The sequence below is a fragment of the Nelusetta ayraudi genome, unplaced genomic scaffold, assembly GCF_046127955.1.
Source record: "Nelusetta ayraudi isolate G7.1 ecotype Tasmania unplaced genomic scaffold, CSIRO-AGI_Nayr_v1 ptg000221l, whole genome shotgun sequence".
Classification (NCBI taxonomy): Eukaryota; Metazoa; Chordata; class Actinopteri; order Tetraodontiformes; family Monacanthidae; genus Nelusetta; species Nelusetta ayraudi.
In genome coordinates, this window is record NW_027466270.1 from 263516 (window position 1) to 281241 (window position 17726).

The window sequence follows — 17726 nt, forward strand, 5'->3', positions numbered from 1 at the left end:
TTCTTTTTTTCTTTTTTGGTTTTCTTTCTTTACAACCGCTGCTGCTTCTTCGCTCTCCACACCCACACCGGTCCGGCCCGTCCAAGGGAGTGACCTGCAGCTGTCCGCTGGCTCGCTCGCCAGCCCCTCTGGCCTGCAGCTCGGCAGCAGCCAGGTGCATCCGTTAACGTCGAGATGGCCTGATTAATCTCCCTCTTTGTAAACCTCCCCCGAACTTTGACTCTCGCCCGTCTCCGTTCCCACATCGATTTTTCTCTCTCTCGTGGGGGCGCCGCCGCGAAGTGACAGGTCAGGAATGCGCCTCGGTTTCGAGCGCCGGACTTGAAGCTCAGGTGTGTTGGGACACGTTTTCCCACGCGACTTGGCTCCAGGTTTCGTCCTCGACTCAGTTTGGGACGATTTCGCAAATGAGTCCTGATTTTTTATTTTTTTTCCCTTCTCCTTCTCCTTCCAGGGAATGCTGGTGGAGGGTCCGCCTGGGCCTGAAGGACCAACAGTGAGTCAGACCACTTCCTCCTCTGTCACTTTTATCTTCCTCCCTCCTATGTCTCCCCACCCAGTGAGGTGCTAACAGTTCCTCCCTCTCCTCTCTCCTCTTAACGCCGCTCGCTCCGGATCTTAAAGCGTGAGTCTTTACGCCTTGTTGCTTCGACAGAAAAAAGATAAAAAAAAAAAAAATCCCCCTCGGTCTGCTCAGTGACTCAGTGACAAAAAGCATGCCCCCCCACCCCCCCTCACTCCCCACCCCCCCACCCCCCTTCATTCCACCTCCTCCCCCGTCGAGATACGGACACGGCCCAGATGTTTGAGAGCCAAATAAGTCACCCCTGATGGAGTCCCGCAGAGCCGGCAGCCACTCAGCCGTCTGAGCTGCGGGCTGATCGGGGCGGTGGGGGGGGGGGGGGGCGGAAAAAAAGGAAAAGAAAAGAAAAGGAGCAGGATTTAGTGCTCATCAAGCCGTCCCCGTATTGCATCATGCATTCCTCTTTGCCATGTGCGACCGCTTTTCTTTTTTTTTTCTTTCCCGCCAGCGAGAGCGTTATCGGTGCCGAGCGATTAGCGGCGTTTCGTTTGTGTTGCGTCTGCGTCTGCGTCGCCGGCGTCTGACTTGAAAATGTGTTCTTGTGTGAAACAGGGTCTCCCTGGACCCCCGGGTTCCTCCGGTCCTCCAGGCAGCGCCGGAGATCCTGGAGACAGGGTGAGTGCGTGTTTCATAGCGCGGATATGTCTTCCTGTCTGCGTGTTGCTCATGATGTGTGTTTCATTTTTCTCTCCCCCCCCCCCAAGGGTCCTCCTGGTCGTCCCGGCCTTCCCGGTGCTGACGGTCTGCCAGGACCCGCTGGAACCGTCCTCATGTTGCCTGTGAGTAAATCTCAGTTGTTCCAAAATAATAATAATGAAAAAACAAACAAGCCACACGTTGATAGAAATGACAGTGTGTTTGTTTGCACTCAAAGTGTCAAATCCGTTTGATCGTCCCCCTGCCTTGTCTGAAGCCAAGTGTGATGTATATTTCTGTTTCATCAATGGCTCCCGCTGCGGTTTACACACTGTAGTGGAATGAAGGGAGGGTTCCTTTGAGATCCCACTGGACCGGTTCCCAAACAAACGCTTGGTAACGCAAACCTGTGCTCTAGCGTCTCCTGGTGGCGAGGGTTAGTACGTGTTAAACCCCCGAGCGCCGGACTCGTCCTGACGCCGTCAAAACAAACCTCCACGCTGAAGGGCCGCGATATTCAAAGGCCCCAGTGCGTCACATTTAACGAGACCGCATGGAATGAGAATAGCATGTTTGGAATTGGATTTTTTTTTTATTATTATATATATATTTTTTTATGAGGAGGCTCCACGAGGAGCAGGGCTGTTTGCTCAGCAGATCTGCTCGACGTTACGTAGGTTTTGTTCCGCAACAGCGTAGGAAAGATGTGAGGCTTAGCATTGACCCTGCAGTCTGCTTTATCACCACTAGGGGCAGCCCAGTGTTTACACAGTGGGCCTTTAAAGCATCAGAGGTCTGTATCTCTTTTGACAGGAAGTAAAGCGACTCTGTCAGCTGGGTTTGACTGGAACTTTGAATCTGAATTATTGGGTGCAAACTCGCAGAGAACACGGTTGTTGGTTTTAATTTGCGCATCGCGCACCGGTTTTTTGGGCGATGCCTCGGATTAAAATAGAGCGGAAAACAGCCAAGCGTAGAGAATCAAAGACAGGCGGGCCGGGCTCACACGCTGGCTGCCAGAAGACAGACGGCTGATTGCGGCAGAGCCAGCGAGGGGAAGCGCCAGCGCTTAATCAAACTCAGCAGAAATCCAAGATGCAAGAGGTTACAGTATTTGTAAAAGCTGGAGTCTGGTCACAAAAAAAAAAAAAAACTAAACAGAAGTTTTCGAGTGGACCGGCAGCAGCAGCGACCGTGTGCGACCTCCTGGTTTTGATGTGCTCTGTAAACCCCACTACCCCCGCCCCCCTCGCCCCCCCCGCCAGGTGCTTTTTTTTTTTTTTGTTGCCGATTATGTTGTTGCTCAACCGTTGAACATGTGACGGCCCCGTCGGCTGAGAGGAGTATGGATTAAAAATACCCAACCCGAAAAAGAGGCATCAGTCAGAATACATGTTGGGAAAAAAAAAAAAAAAAAAAAATCTAACTGCAAAAGCTACATTTGAAGAAAAGACTTAGAGGAGGATCAACCTGCGCTGCAGTACTGGCTCACGACCACCAGATGCCAGCAGACTTGCAGAAGCGCATCGTCGCAGAAGGCAGCTTCTGAGCGCAGGATTGGTTGCTCTCTTGTTCACCATCGTTCATGACAATCTACCACTGACAAGCAATTACGATGTAGTACCGTGTCATTACAACCAAGGACTTCACGTGCCTTTTCCTTAGCCACGCGCCCTCTGCGCCGTGTCGTCCTTTTGCGCTGGCCTTGCACCGTCCTTCCCGTTCATTTATTTATTTCATTCGTTTCGTCCCATTTCATTTTCACGCCCACCACAGTTCAGAATGAGCGCCGGGGGCGACTCCGGACAGAAGGGGCCCGCCGTGTCAGCGCAGGAGGCCCAGATGCAGGCCATCATGCAGCAGGCCAGGGTAAGAGTTCACGCGTGTGCACTCGCCGCACGCACACACACACACACACACACACACACAAACAGGCACACGCAAACAAAAAAAAAATCTGAATTTCTGATGTGAAATTGTTTTATCACCAGCCTTTTCTTTTAAAATCTATTTTGATTGTCATTTCTACGCGGATTTGTTTTTAATCTTCTTTCAAATCCCCCCCCCCCCCTTCTACTCGTTCAGCTCGCCATGCGCGGCTCGACAGGTCCAATGGGTTTGACTGGAAGGCCCGGCCCTCTGGTGTGTATTTCCAATCACGCTGGAGAAAAAAAAACACAACACGCAACATCCAGTTGTTGTTCAACACTGAGTCCGCTTAAAAACCTTTTCCCGATCTTTTGTCACATGTTTTTTTTTCCTCCTCCTCCTCCTCCTCCTCCCATCCAGGGACCTCCCGGTGTGTCAGGACTGAAGGGAGAGAGCGGAGAGGCCGGTGCTCAGGTATATGACAGGAATTCTCATTTAATTGTTAAAAAAAAAAAGGCAAATGTAAAAAAAAAAAGAATTACATATTTAAGTTAAACCTCTTCTTATTTCATTACTTTCAGGGCCCGCGTGGACCTTTGGGACCCTCAGGACCCTCTGGAAAGCCCGGCAGACGCGTACGTTGAAAACACAGTTGCCGGGCTTTGCGTCATTCAAACGCAGAAATGTTGCCGCTTGGGTTTTCCTCACAATTTTATCGATTTATTCATCTTGCCTGTCGACCAACCACTGCTGCTCTATGTGCAGGGTCGATCCGGAGCCGACGGTGCAAGGGGCATGCCGGGACAATCTGGACCCAAGGTAACCCGTCACGTTGCAGCTAGCTAGGCCGCGTCGCTTTTCAGTCAAACAAAAATAAAACAAAAAAAAAACTCTCTTTGGTGACGCTCTTCTTCTTCTTCTTCTCCTCCTCCTCGCCTGCAGGGAGACCGAGGCTTCGACGGTCTGGCCGGACTTCCTGGTGAAAAGGGACACAGAGTGAGTGCCTTCGGTCTCTTTGTGCTTCTTTGCTTAAAAAAAGAAGGCGTTTGATTGACCCGGGGACCGTTTGTCGCGTCGCAGGGTGAATCCGGACCCCACGGACCTCCTGGAGCTCCTGGCGAGGATGGAGAGAGGGTAGGACCAAATTTCATCCTATCTCCCCATCTTTTTTTTTTTTTTTCTTTCTCAATTTCCTCCCTACAGCCTGATAGAAGCTCCGCTCTCCCCTGCGGGAAGCTTCATTGTCGTCTCGCTGAAAAAGAAATATCTGAAGTGACTGCGCTGAAGCCATCTTTCGCACGCGCACACACACACACACACACACACACGCACACACACGCACGCACACACACACACACACACGCACACAAAATCCCTTCATCTCTCCTGTCCTCCACTCCACTTTCTCCTTGATACGTTTTGATCTCTACACACCTTAATCTCTCTCAGCCCTGCTCATTAGCCGCCACTGCTGATGCAACCTGATCCCCAGTCCTCCTCCTTCCCAGACTTCCTGTTATCTCTCTCTCTCTCTCTCTCTCTCTCTCTCTCTCACCTCTCCATTATCATTCGCTGTCTGTCCGGTGCTCTGACCTGCTCCCTCTCCCCCTCTCTTTTTGCACAGGGAGATGATGGAGAGTTCGGACCCAGGGGACTTCCTGGCGAACCAGTGAGTGATCACGTGCATTACCGGCTTCGTCCTGATGGGTGGGCGGGGTTAAAAAGGCGCTGAGAGGGGCCCGAGAGCACTTGTTGTTTTATTCCTTCTTTTTTGTACAGTGAGACCAGTATTTCTGCTTTTATTTTATTTTATTTTTTAAATTTCTTTTGAAAAGGGAGGGGCGGGGCGTCGAGATTTAGTGTTTTGCCGGAGTCCGCAGGCGGCAATAAAGCGCGCAGGAGTGCGCCGGGAGGTGAGAGGTGCCGGCAGCTCCCGGTAATGGCCTCCCTCCCTCCGACCGACGAGGAGACGCTCAAGGAGACCCCCAATTTTATCCTCGGCCGCGGCTCGTCTCGCCCACCAGGGTGTGCTGCGTCGGTGCGAACGCTGCGGGAGCGTGTGTTACATAAGAGCGGCTGTGGAAGCGGAGGTGGGGGGTGGTTGTTGAGGAAGACAGATATTCAAAGAGAGCGTTTGATCGGCGTAGCTTTGGGGAGCGTTGTAGTAAAAAGGAGGAAAAAAAAATAGTGTGGGGGGGGGGGTTGGAAGCGTCAGTCACTGACGCTGCAGTTTATCCTCAAGGACGTTTGGGAAGTCGGGGTTCGCCTCCAGCAGCGTAGCGGTTGGGGGGGGGGGGGGGGGGGGGGGGTTCTGATTTAGCAGAACGTTGTTTAATAATGCAGCGCTTCCCCTCGCAGGTACGACTTTCGTTCCCGGGCTCCTCGCTCACGTCTCCCTGTTTCTCTTTCCCAAATAGGGGCCCCGCGGTTTGCTGGGACCCAAAGGACCCCAGGGTCCATCCGGACCCCCTGTGAGTCTTCCACACACCCACACATGCATTTGCAGATACAGGAACACGTCGGATGCGGCGAATCCGTTCCTCCGCAAACAACGGACGACAAACGAGGACGGCGCCCGCGGGGGAAATACAGAAACTCAATATGCGGCGCCGCACGAGGGAGGAGGAGCCGTGCGTTATTGAGTTCGGGGCCCGTCGCTCTCTCCGAGCGCGGCCCGGCGCTCGTGTGTTTTGTTCTCGACAGATTTAATTTGAAGGCGGGCGAGCGAACGAGATAAACCAATCTGCCGAGACCTCGATTGATAAAAAAAAAAAAAAAGAAAGAAAAGAAAACTGAATCAGGAGGTCAGGATCACGTGTTAAACACGCCGGCACACGGCGGCGCACAGCTGGAAGTAGAACTTAACAGGCACACGTGTAGAAACAATACAAATGGACACATTTAAAAAAAAAAACAGCAAAGTTACAACAAGCAGAGCGTCCATGCCGCCTTTTGCCAGGCTGTGCTGATTGTTGCCTCTCTCCCCCCCCTCCCCCCCCCTCTGCAGGGCGTCACCGGAGCCGACGGACCCTCAGGACCCAAAGGCAACATCGTGAGTGGAGCTGGAACTCATTAAAGCGCTAAATAATCTTTGACACATCGAGCGCTCCCCGGACGGAGCAGCGAGAAAAAAACAACAAAAAAACAAAACACAAACGCAGTCTAAAAGAACGACAACAACACAACCCTCCTGGTTGCTTCCTGCTCGTCGTGTTTTTATCCTCAAATGCCCCCCCCACCCTCCCTCCCTCCCTTCGATCCCCCCAACCAGCCACCGTCTCCACAATCTAACCCTCTCAGCCTCGCGGAGGGGACGCTCTCCAATCGGGAGATACTTAGCGGATAATGAAAAATGGAGCCACAGTGTTTGGGTCCCATTTGAGCAATCTGCCACGGCTGGATGTTTCATTCCGGCCCGGTGTCGGCGTAACGAGGGGGGGGGGGGGGGGGGGGGGGGAGCTGGCGGGAGAACAGCCTCGCTCGCCTGTTCAGCTGGGAACCTTCCAACCAGGTAGAGACGGAGGATCACCCCGTCTGATCCGAGCTGATTGGCTGTAATCTGCGGAGCCGATCGGCTTCCCGCTCCCCCAACATGGCGAGAAGGCAAACTGATCAGCCAGATAGTTTCTTCTTCTTTTTTTTATTACGCCTATTGTTCTTTTCCTCTCGAATTAACAGCCTCTGTTTTGGAAAAGAAGGGCAATAACGCGGTGATGTACGGCCGCACGGCGCCTTATTTATGTCCGCGCTCGGCAGTATTTCACCGGCAGCGAATCACTCCCCCCCGGCGTTCACGCGGGGCTTCTGGACTCGAGGAAATTGAATAATCAATCCTTGTATTTGTAACGAGATTTCTTCAAAAAAACCCTCATCCTCGTAGGGACCTCAAGGAGAGCCAGGACCTCCAGGACAGCAAGGCAACCCCGGTACTCAGGTCGGTGCATTGAAAGTTGTGTGGATGAAATGAGACTTTTGTGTTTCGCTCACAAGTTGAAAAAAAAAAACATCATGGGGGAAAAAAAAAAAAATTAAAATGAATTCTCCTTCCTGTCCGCAGGGACTTCCGGGGCCTCAAGGAGCCATCGGGACTCCAGGAGAGAAGGTACGAGTTTGCCACATTCACAGCAACGCACACACTTTTGTTTTTCTTTTCGCTAACAAACAGGAGGTGGGGCAAATACAAAAGAATCCTGCCAGCTTGATGAAATTTAGATTAGCGCACAAGCCTTGAAATGCGGTAAATATGCAGGAAATTGTGACGCTCATATGTATGAGTTGAAGAATCTTATCATAACCATTTACAAATGCTTATCACGCTTTTATGCTAATTTCCCATCCGCTGCTCAGGGCTGAATAGTGCCGAGTAGACAGTACCGAGGCAGATGCGAAACCTGATAAATTTTAATTCAATTTTAGGGATAAAAAAAAAAAAGAAAAACATATCTACGGTGTAATTAAAGTTTATAATTTAACAAGTGGAGTTTAGATATGAATAATGCAGGCGCCGAGGCTCGTTGTTCTGAATAAAACACAACCAATACAAAATGAACGGAGGAAACGTTCTGAGTTTGTTTCCTGCCAAATGTTAGCTGGGTTAGCGTTAGCTTTTTTTTTTTTTTTTTTAGGCCCATCCAGCTTAAAAAGGCCGTTGAACCCTTTTGTGCTGCTCAGCTGCGGATTCTGATGTGGATTTTAATTTTTCATGCGTTGCTTTGTCCCGGTTCCAGGGTCCCACTGGAAAGCCAGGTCTGCCTGGAATGCCAGGAGCTGACGGACCACCGGTGAGTTTCATCTGTCGCACGCAAAAAATAATAAAAAAAAAACCCAAACCTTTATCCTTCCTTTGTCCCACCCACTTCAAAGCCTAAGCAGGGAGCGCTGTAACTGTCGCAGAGCAGCACAGCGGTGTATCACAATGTAGCATTTTCCCCCAACATTTTGTTGTTTTTTTTGTACCCGCTAAAACCAGACGACACCAACTTGGACCGACCTCGCTTCGCACCATCTGCAACTGCGAGGATTAACATTTCCATCCGGCACCTTAATCCTTAATAATAATAAAAAAAAACATGCTTAACACATTGAAGCATATGTTGCTGTGTAAAAAGAACAACAACCTGCCCGCCCGCCCACACTCGGGCGACACCTGCGCTAATGGTGGCCGAGCGAAGCTTGGTGGTGGGGGTGTGTGGGGGGGGGGTGGAGGGTGGGACAACGCAGGCTGTGAAATATGAATGACATTAGCGGAGGGGAAAGAAAATATGGTGTTTTGTTGTTTTTTTTGTAAACAGAGTGATTTAGACGTTGAACCGCCTCCTTTAATCCTTTAAAAGCTTCTTGAGGTCACTCCGGGGAAAACAGGCCACTTTTACACCTTCTTTTTGAACTCATCCGCTTCCCTCGTCCTCCTTCAGCTGCAATATTCCCCTTTTTTTTTTAACATCCAAGCTCCCCATTTTCTGCAACCCCGCCAGTCTCGTACATCATGTCTCCCCGCGCTTCGTCGAAAGACCACCGGAGGCAGTGCAGAGCCCGCATCAATCTCCGGACGGACGTGTCCAATGGGTTCCTTGACATCCTTCTTTCCACTGGAAATCCGTATTAGATTCGCTCCGCTCCGGTTGCACGACCTCAGGGATAGAAATCGAAAACGAGATTGAACCCCCCCCCCCCCCCCCCCCGCAGCTAAAATGGGTGGTGGGTTTGTAGTATTTACGGTTTTAATCGTGCCTGAATGGGATTGCAATCATACTCCTTTGAATGATTCACAGGGCCACCCTGGGAAGGAGGGGCCTAATGGAGAGAAAGGACACTTGGTGAGTTTTAGTTCTTTTTTTTTCCTTTATGTTATTTTTTTTCCCAGCCCCTCCATTTTTCTCCGCCTCCTTTGTCCTATTTTAGGCTCATTTGCATGAAACGCTCGCGCAGAAGTTGCTGCGAGGACTGAAATTGCGCTTGTGTGTGTGCGCTCGTATATATATGTGTGTGTTTGCTACAAGCTCTCACCAAACATCTCTCTCTCTCTCTCCCTCCTCAGGGCCCCGCCGGCCCTCAAGGACCCATCGGTTACCCCGGGCCTCGAGGCGTGAAGGTGAGATGATTATCCAGCATTAACAGATTTGCCGCGATAACCATCGTCGGCTGCCGGCGCCCCGCAATTAAACACAGTGGGGGGATAATATGCGGCTATTATCTCCGGAGAATGCCTTTGGAAAAACAACACAAAAAAAAAAAGTTTCATTCTCAAAGCCCCCCCCCCCCCCCCCCCCAAAAAAAAAAAATTGCATTCATTGGAGCGTCGAGGTTCCCTGTTACTTCCAACAGGTGGTTTGGAAATGAACCCTCAGGACCTTCTTCAGCACAACAAAGTGTCTGCAAGTCTGTGTGGGTTTTACTGCAAAACAATAAAAGAAAAATCACTAGCGAGGAAAGGGGGGCGGGGGTGGAGAGGGAGGGGGGGGGGGCGGCGGTGAGGCCACGCTCCCGCGTCTCCTCGCCGCACCTCCACGCCATCCCTCGGCTCGCAGGCAGGGCGGCGCCCGGGCGAGCCGCCCGGGGGGGTTTAATCTCCGCTCAAGGCTCTGCCCTTGTTTGCCGTCATCCCGGGTTAATGGCGATGAAAAGAGATGAAGAAGGCGGCGGAGCTCGGAGAGAGCGCCAGGCGACGATCCTTGAAGAGCAGCTGCCATTGATCCCGCTCATCAAAGCTTCCGCTGAGAGAGCGCAACTCACAGGCGGCTCTGTGGCGTGCGCTCTCTCGCTGTCTCTCTGGGCGGGAAGGTGAGGCCAAGGGGTTGAGTGCGGGGGAAGTCAGGGTTGGGAAGGTCCGGCTTCTATGGTTTCCCAAGGAAAGCGACTACCGAGCTCCTCGTCGGCACCACGCCGTCTGAAACTTTTCTCCTCTCGTCACAGGGAGCCGACGGAGTTCGCGGCCTGAAGGGACACAAGGGTGAAAAGGTAAGAAATCCCCGAGGCCGGCTGCCTCAAATGCCAAAGCCGGACACTCTTTTTTTTATATATATATATATATATATTTATTTTTTTTTGATCTTTTTTGACTAATCGTTGTGTTGACACGAGCGAGATGGAGCGTTAATGGTGATAAATGTTGACGCTCAGTGTGGGCGGCCTTGCAGGAAATGTTAACGATAATGATCTCAATCAAAAAAGGCCGCCGTTAAGAGCCGATCTGAATCTGTTAATGGAGGAGCAGAAGAGGAGGGCAAAAAACTCCTTTAAAAAAAAAAGAAAAAAAAAAAGAAAAAAGGAGAGACGATAGCAAGTTTCCATGGCAACAGCGGGAGGGGGAACTTGCCAAGGTTCCACATCTGTGCTGGAGCTCGTGACAGAGTGTGTGTGTGTGTGTGTGTGTGTGAGTGCTTGCAGCACGTGCTTGGCTCTCCGCTCGCAGCATCTTCACCTCTCTTGTTTTCCTTCCCTCCCCTCAACGTCCCAGGGAGAAGACGGCTTCCCCGGCTTCAAGGGAGACATGGGCATCAAAGGCGACAGGGTAAGCAAGTGTCAGTGGTATATCGGCTGACGGGGACCATGGTTAATCCACCTGATCCACAATCTGTGGGGCTGGCCGGCCCAGAAGCGATTCCTGGGGCTTATTTTGTTGCGAGTGACCTTTATCCAAACACAAGCGCCCTAATTCGAAAACAACATCCTCTAATTTGCTATAAAGTCGGCGCTCGCTGGCGTGAGGTGCCGCTAACGCGTTGACAATGTTTAATGGAACCAGATGAAACTACTCGCGGCGAACAACCAGCTCCCTTTTGGGAGTTTAGGAATTAGTAATTCCTAAAAATCCTCTCTCGTATGTTTCTACTGGTTCTGTCGACCTCTCGTCCTTCCAGCAGCGCCACCCTGTGACTTCACCAGGCTCAAGCCACTCAATGGAAATGCTAACACTATTTTTAAGTTGGCCCAACATTTGTGTGGCATTGCTGGTTTTTTAAATTCCCATAGTCGCCGCTAAACCTCGCAGGCCTTTGCAGAGGGGATCAGGGCGCCCCCTTGGAACAGCTGCCTTCTCCAAACTGCATTTTGGTCTTTTTCTACACTGAGGAAACATCACGCTGTGCCCAAGTCTTCACTTCAATAGTAAAAAAAAAAAAGAAAAAAAAACTCCAAAAAAACCCCAAAAAGCTCCCTGGTCCCTGACCAAGCTGGTGCGAAGAGGAAGAGGAAGAGGAAGAGGAAATCAATGGCACTTTAAACTCCTTGGAAGTTGAGAGAAAGACCAGAGCTGCGGCCCTGTTCTCTCAGGAGAGGCAGCAGATCCACATGAAAGGAGGATTTGAGTCGCTCCCGCTCTCCCCCTCTCCGCGGTGGAGGAGGGAGACGCACCGTGGACCAGAATCCAAATGCACTTGTGTTTAGGCGTGCTGCGTTAACATAAAGGAAAAATTCTCAATTCTCAATTTAGAAAATGTCCTCTTTGATGAGAGGGTGCGAGCGAGTCGAGTGCGATTTGCTTGATGCCGTTTCATGTGGTCTTGAGTGTGGGCGTGCGCACGGAGGAGAAAAAAAAACTCTCGCAACTCGGGGGGGGGGGGGGGGGGCGACGGGGGCCTATCGACTGCGGTACCTTTCACACGCCGCGGTCAGAGTCTCTGGCCTGTCGGAGCCCGTTTGTACGCTGGCCGTTTGGATCCGAGGAGTGTAGCAAACGTGCAGAGAGACGCTGGGATGGGATGCGTGAGCGGGCTTTTTTTTTTTTTTTAAAGCGAGGCGGCCTCGCCGATTCTTCGAGGGAGTTCACACTCGCAGCGGGTGACGGAATTTACCCACATGAGGCCGTATTAGTCACGCTGGCATCGTAGCGTGGCCAAAGTACAGGAATAACACAGCGAAACGATCGAACGAATGTGGAAATGCTTCATACGTAGGACAGCTTTATTTGCACTGAAACTTCATTTTGAACTGAATGAGGCCATTTTCTGGAAGAAACTAGCCTAGCTGGCAGGAAATGCCTCCTTTGCCCTTTTGAAGATCACCAGTTGGTGGCAGTAGTGCTCCCCACGAATTCCACGGTGGATTAGCCAAAAGCGTGAAAGAAGAATCAACTCCATTCCAACTTAGCTTAGCGTTGGTTTGAATATCAACGCCAAAGAGCAGAAGACATGCTGCTGCCATGTCCGTCAGTCCGACTCAAATGCGACACTCAAAATACCTGAGCTCCGTCTGTGCTGTGCTTTCCAGGGCGAGCTCGGATCGGCTGGTCCCAGAGGTGAAGACGGTCCCGAGGGTCCAAAGGGTCGCTCAGGTCTCCCTGGTGATTCTGGTCCTCTTGGCCCAGGTGGTGAGAAGGTAAGCGTCTGTTGTTCAACAACAGACAACCCATGTTTGGTTCAGGCATAATGTAGAAAATGCTTTCTCCAGTGTCACTCCCCCTACAGTCAAGCGTCTGATTTCTCACTGCTGCTGCTTCTGGGCAAGCGGGGATGTTTTACCCCCAGTTTCTGTCCTTTACCGTTGAATTGGCTGCGTGAGCGTTTTGCTGCCAGTCATCAGCGCACTAAATTACTTCATTTTTTTTTTACGGAGGAGCGGGCCTGGAAATGGCCTCTCACTCTGAACCGAACAGATGTCGCACTTCACTGTACTAAAAACACACACAGAATCTGATCTGGCGTTGACATCAGTCAAGTGTGGGAAGGCCTGTTAGCCGGTCGCGTCCCGCCATAAAACCAAGTGCACTTTTCTTTTGCTTCCCTTCGAGCTTTCTTCTCCGAGTGTATCGCTCTTCCCGCGGCGAGCATATGTTTACATTTGGCGCTGCGTCTCGCCCTTATGTTCGGCATTTAACAGGCTCAGCTGTTTAAGGAAGCTATACACAAAGGAGCAGCGGGGAAGACTCGAGGAGAAACAAGTTTTGTATCGGAGTAAACAACCATCTCACGGCGCCCTCTGTGCCTCCGACTCATTGTCCAGCTTCTTGTTTATTGACTGGGTCAGAGGTCAACTGTGTCCAAAAAAAAGGGAACTATTAGCTTCAGGACACAGCCAGTGCTAACAACTAAAATGCTAGCCGAAATGGTTATTTTTATGGAAAAACAACAACAGGGGAATAACGCTAATGGCGGTAAACTCTCACTTGGGAAATTCTTACTATGCTGGCTTGATCAGGATGGGCCTGCGCCGGTTTGTTTTGCTAGCTCCTAGGTTAGCATCCTGCAAGTTTCATCTCGTTTATCTCGACAGAAAATGTTATGAGGAGCTACGATAAATACAGCGAAAGCCTGACTAGCGCTATCTTGCTCTGTTACGAATTTTGAGCTAAAAGCGTGCTTAGCGTCGCCACCTCAAGTTGACCTCAATCCATCTCCTGTGCTTCTGTTTACAGGGTAAACTTGGAGTTCCTGGATTGCCTGGCTACCCAGGAAGGCAAGGACCAAAGGTGGGAAAAGGAAACATGACATTGTGTTTGACAGACTGGGTTTAGTTTTCGCTGAATTACCGAGAGGTGCTGCTTTTAAAAAAGGGGGCGCTTTCTATTTAGTTTGTTTGTTTGCAAATGTGTCGGAAAATGTTGAATACAAAACGAGAGTGGAGGGGGTGTGTGTGTGTGTGTGTGGGAGGGTGGGGGGGGGGGGCATATTTCTGGCTGCATTTGCAAGGGAATGTAAAATGAATACGAGGGCTATGCTGGTGAACTCCTTCAGCCCCTCTCCAAAGCCGCAGTCAGTCTGACAGCGATCAAAGAGCCGCCGGGCTGATACGAGAACAATTGAGCACAGTCTCCTGTTGCGCTTAATTCACCGGGGGGGGGGGATGAACAGCGGCTGCGTTATTTCAGGTCCGGCCCTTCGTTCACTGATCCTTCTTTTTTTTTTTGCTCGTCCTCACAGGGATCTCAGGGTTTCCAAGGATTCCCTGGCGCCAACGGAGAGAAAGGAACTCGGGTAGGTTCACCGAAGCTTCTTCTTTCCACCACTTAGCGCTAGCGCTCGCTTGGATCAATACCGACCTGAGGCGACGAGTCTCAATCTGCTCCCGGACAACCAGTGGGAAGTTCCAAGAGTTTAAAACAAGGGGTTTTTTTTGGGGGGGGGGTTGGGTTGTTTGGTTTCTACAAAAAGGCGGTCGCGCGCCTTCTTTATCACCACTTACGCGACTCGTTTCAAACCACCCACAGCACTGTTTATCACTTTTGTGGCATTTGAGCAATTCTTCATTTTGGTTGTTTAAGGGATGGGCCATTAGCTCGCCTGCAAGAGTGATGGTTTCTCACCACAAGTGGAGCACAAGCATAAAGCTTTTCATCTTTTTTTTTTTTTTTTTTTCAGAAAGCCGGCAAGACTGCCAGCCTGCGGGACTGAAATAAAAAAAAAAAATAAAGAAATAAATAAAAAATGGGGGAAGGGGCGGCGCTAACATCCAAAGCCGCCGCTTTGTTTTGAAATGTAAAAGCCACACAAAAGATTTGTTTTTCTCAACGCAGCCTCCACGCAGCCACTATTACTCAAACGCCGCTTTCATAAAATGTGATCTTCCTTCATGGCGAGGCGAAGACAAACCTCTGGGTTAAATGTTCGCCGCCCGCCGCCGATTGATCCGCGCTGCCGCTGCCACGACCATCTGAAGAAGTGGCCCCGCCCCTGATTCAGTTCTGTTTTCCCTTTTCGGGTCCGCAGGGAACCTCGGGAAAGTCTGGCCCACGCGGACAGAGAGGACCGACGGTAAGTCTGAGTCAGCGGACCCCTGCTGGTGCGCAGATGGCCGTCTTGGCGCCGGAAGTCAACGGTAGAGGTTCTGCCCTGAAGAGGGGGGAACCCGCAACCGCTTTGCATTCGAATTCCCGTGTCTTTGTCTCCAGGGACCTCGAGGAGAGAGGGGGCCGAGGGGTCCGACAGGAAAAGCTGGACCCAAGGTTTGTGATATATTTAACTGGCCTTCTCCTCAGTAAAATAGTATCGGTGTCGAAACTTTTTTTTTTTTTTTTTTCTTCCCGTCAGGGCAACTCAGGAAACGACGGCCCACCAGGACCTCCCGGGGAGAGGGTAGGTACCGCTGCACTGGGCCCTTCTCTTTTTCTCATGGACCCAAATCTTTCCACAGGCAGAACTGAGTATTGACTCGTCCGTTTCAGGGTCTGCCAGGCCCTCAGGGACCAACCGGTTTCCCCGGACTGAAGGGTCCTCCTGTGAGTATTCGCACTTGCACCCTCTCCCTCTACTGATCATACCGCGCCCCCTCTTCGGAACTTGCATACTGAAGCGGAGCTATTTGCACGTCTGCAGGGACCTGCAGGGAAAGACGGACTGCCCGGCCACCCCGGACAGAGAGGAGAGACTGTACGTGAGGCGGCGCCACTTGCCGAGTCCTGCAGTTTGTATTCGGCGCCACCAGCAGCCCTGTGACGGCTTTTGTTTTGGGGTGTTTTTTTTTTGGTGTCAAAACAGGGATTCCAAGGCAAGACTGGCCCACCCGGTCCTCCAGGCGTCGTTGGACCTCAGGTGAGTCAGCTGACGGACTTCCACTCGTATCAACCAAAGGCTCCCTTGGTCACGAGAATGTTATTATCCGTCCACCCTCAGTTTTTTATTTATTTATTTATTATTTAATAAATAAAAAAATCAAATCACTGCTTATTGTGCACTCAAGGTTGCCGTCCATCCATCCCGGCCGAGTGAGGACGAAGGCAGGGTTACACACAATATAGAGAGGCAAACGCACTCACAGCCCGTCAATCTCTGCACATTGCATGCCTTGGCATTGTGGGAGAGATGAGCAAGAGGCTCCTCGTCAGAGTCGTTTTGCAGGACTTCCTCTTTCCAGACACTTTGCTAATACTGACTAAGAAGGAAAAAAAATGAAATCTGTACGTGGCCTTAAAGACTAGTGAGCCACCCACACAGCAAATGCTTACATTCTCCCTTCACCACGGATGGAGATGCTGTCACGTCTCATTTTCAATTTGCTGACCACCCCCCCACCCCCTCACCCCCCACCCTCTCGCAGCTTTTCCCATTTTCATTTTCTCCTCTAGTCCTCCTCCGCCGTTGTCTCCGCAAACATCATTATTAATATCTGCGTGCCTGTGTAGGGACCGACTGGCGAGACTGGACCCATGGGAGATCGAGGCCACCCCGGACCTCCGGGCCCACCCGGTGAACAGGGTCTTCCTGGAGCCGCGGGCAAAGAAGGAGCCAAGGTGAAGTTTGAAGCCCTGTTTAAATTAGCTTCTCGGAGACGTCTAATAATAAACCCCCCAATGATTTCTTTTCCCATCAAGAGCTTTTTTTTTTTTTTCTTTTTTTTTTTTCACCCTTTCTCTTTTTAATAAGCGCATTTAACTGCGCTGGCCTAATCAAACAAGGCCGTAACTGCGCGAGTGTGGAATTAACAGGTATTGTGCTGTGACTTTCAGGGTGACCCCGGTCCTGCCGGCCCTGCTGGTAAAGATGGTCCTCCAGGGCCAAGAGGTTTCCCCGGAGACAGAGGTCTGCCTGGCCCCGTGGTGAGTGCTGGCTGCCTGCTCGTCTGCACAGAGGCACCAAACACAATTCAATAACTTCGCACAGCTTGGATGTTGCATAACAGTTCTGGGCTATTAAATCTCAGCGAGAGAGTGCTGAACTTCAGGATGCAGGCGTGATATCAGATCCACGAGTGGGATTCTGCAAAGTGCACTCCTGGCTCTCTCTCTCGCTCTCTCTCTCTCTCTCCCTCTCTCTCTTTTTGACTAATTCTGTCTTCATTTCCAACAAAACAAACCTTGTTCTTCTCGCGGTTACACGGCTACTTCTCTAGAATTTAGGTCCCGGCCCTCGGCTCTGCTATGCGAAAGCACGCGCTCCACGTCGTGACGTTTGAAAAGGATGTTTTAGGGGTCGTTTTCAGTAAATAACCCGGCCCACCGGTGGCGTCTGCTCTCCACTTCGGAGGCCGCCGGTGGTTTTCTCGGCCTCACGCTGGGCCTGTTTGATGACAGAGAGCCGGCGGCGGGGCAGGAAAATGTGCTTCCCTCGCAACAAAATGGATGCATTGTTGTTCTGAAGCCTTTGTTTTTATTCTCCTCCGCAGGGTGCCCATGGTCTGAAAGGGAATGAGGGTCCTCACGGCCCACCTGGTCCCGCTGTGAGTACAATTCGATGCGTTTGCATCCTCGCTTTGTCACTCTAACGTGTTCTGCCTCCATCTCTGGGAGTTGTCTTCTCTGGACAGTTCCCACTGTCCTCCTGATACGATGTGATGTTCAATACATTTCGCTACTCCTCATATTCCATCGTCATCTGAACAGTGCTTTGAGTGTAAAGAGGCTTTCTCCTGGTCTCTGTAGGGTTCCCCTGGCGAGCGTGGTCCTGCAGGCCCAGCCGGACCCACAGGTCTCCCCGGACGTGGTGGCCCACAAGGACCCCCAGGCCCCGCTGGAGAAAAGGGCGGACCGGTGGGAGGATCACTGTGATGTAGTGTGCACATGCTTGCTTTGATCCGTGGATGGGCTTTTAAGCCGTGCTTTCCTACCTGTCACCACAACAGGGAGAGAAAGGACCTCAAGGACCAGCCGGGAGAGACGGTATTCAGGGACCTGTGGGTCTTCCAGGACCTGGAGGACCTCCTGGCCCTCCCGGAGAGGACGGAGACAAGGTGAGCATCCTGGACTCCACACGCAGTCACCCCCAGGAAC

At 51.3% G+C, this 17726-nt stretch overlaps 1 protein-coding gene across 2 annotated transcripts in view; it reads left to right on the forward strand.

The window, feature by feature from the left end:
* The window catches only part of col5a1 (procollagen, type V, alpha 1), a 66538-nt gene that overhangs the window by 33885 nt on the left and 14927 nt on the right, over window positions 1–17726 (forward strand). For both annotated transcript variants that reach the window (XM_076016240.1, XM_076016241.1), the window contains exons 10-43: window positions 455–496; window positions 1136–1198; window positions 1288–1362; window positions 2996–3088; window positions 3305–3361; window positions 3509–3562; window positions 3670–3723; window positions 3854–3907; window positions 4031–4084; window positions 4169–4222; window positions 4713–4757; window positions 5506–5559; window positions 6096–6140; window positions 6969–7022; window positions 7146–7190; window positions 7816–7869; window positions 8860–8904; window positions 9126–9179; window positions 10001–10045; window positions 10545–10598; window positions 12296–12403; window positions 13440–13493; window positions 13945–13998; window positions 14731–14775; window positions 14913–14966; window positions 15052–15096; window positions 15186–15239; window positions 15337–15390; window positions 15499–15552; window positions 16143–16250; window positions 16467–16556; window positions 17123–17176; window positions 17379–17486; window positions 17579–17686. In XM_076016240.1, the coding sequence (XP_075872355.1) occupies window positions 455–496; window positions 1136–1198; window positions 1288–1362; window positions 2996–3088; window positions 3305–3361; window positions 3509–3562; window positions 3670–3723; window positions 3854–3907; window positions 4031–4084; window positions 4169–4222; window positions 4713–4757; window positions 5506–5559; window positions 6096–6140; window positions 6969–7022; window positions 7146–7190; window positions 7816–7869; window positions 8860–8904; window positions 9126–9179; window positions 10001–10045; window positions 10545–10598; window positions 12296–12403; window positions 13440–13493; window positions 13945–13998; window positions 14731–14775; window positions 14913–14966; window positions 15052–15096; window positions 15186–15239; window positions 15337–15390; window positions 15499–15552; window positions 16143–16250; window positions 16467–16556; window positions 17123–17176; window positions 17379–17486; window positions 17579–17686 (2085 nt within the window). The remainder of the gene's footprint in view (window positions 1–454; window positions 497–1135; window positions 1199–1287; window positions 1363–2995; window positions 3089–3304; window positions 3362–3508; window positions 3563–3669; window positions 3724–3853; window positions 3908–4030; window positions 4085–4168; window positions 4223–4712; window positions 4758–5505; window positions 5560–6095; window positions 6141–6968; window positions 7023–7145; window positions 7191–7815; window positions 7870–8859; window positions 8905–9125; window positions 9180–10000; window positions 10046–10544; window positions 10599–12295; window positions 12404–13439; window positions 13494–13944; window positions 13999–14730; window positions 14776–14912; window positions 14967–15051; window positions 15097–15185; window positions 15240–15336; window positions 15391–15498; window positions 15553–16142; window positions 16251–16466; window positions 16557–17122; window positions 17177–17378; window positions 17487–17578; window positions 17687–17726) is intronic.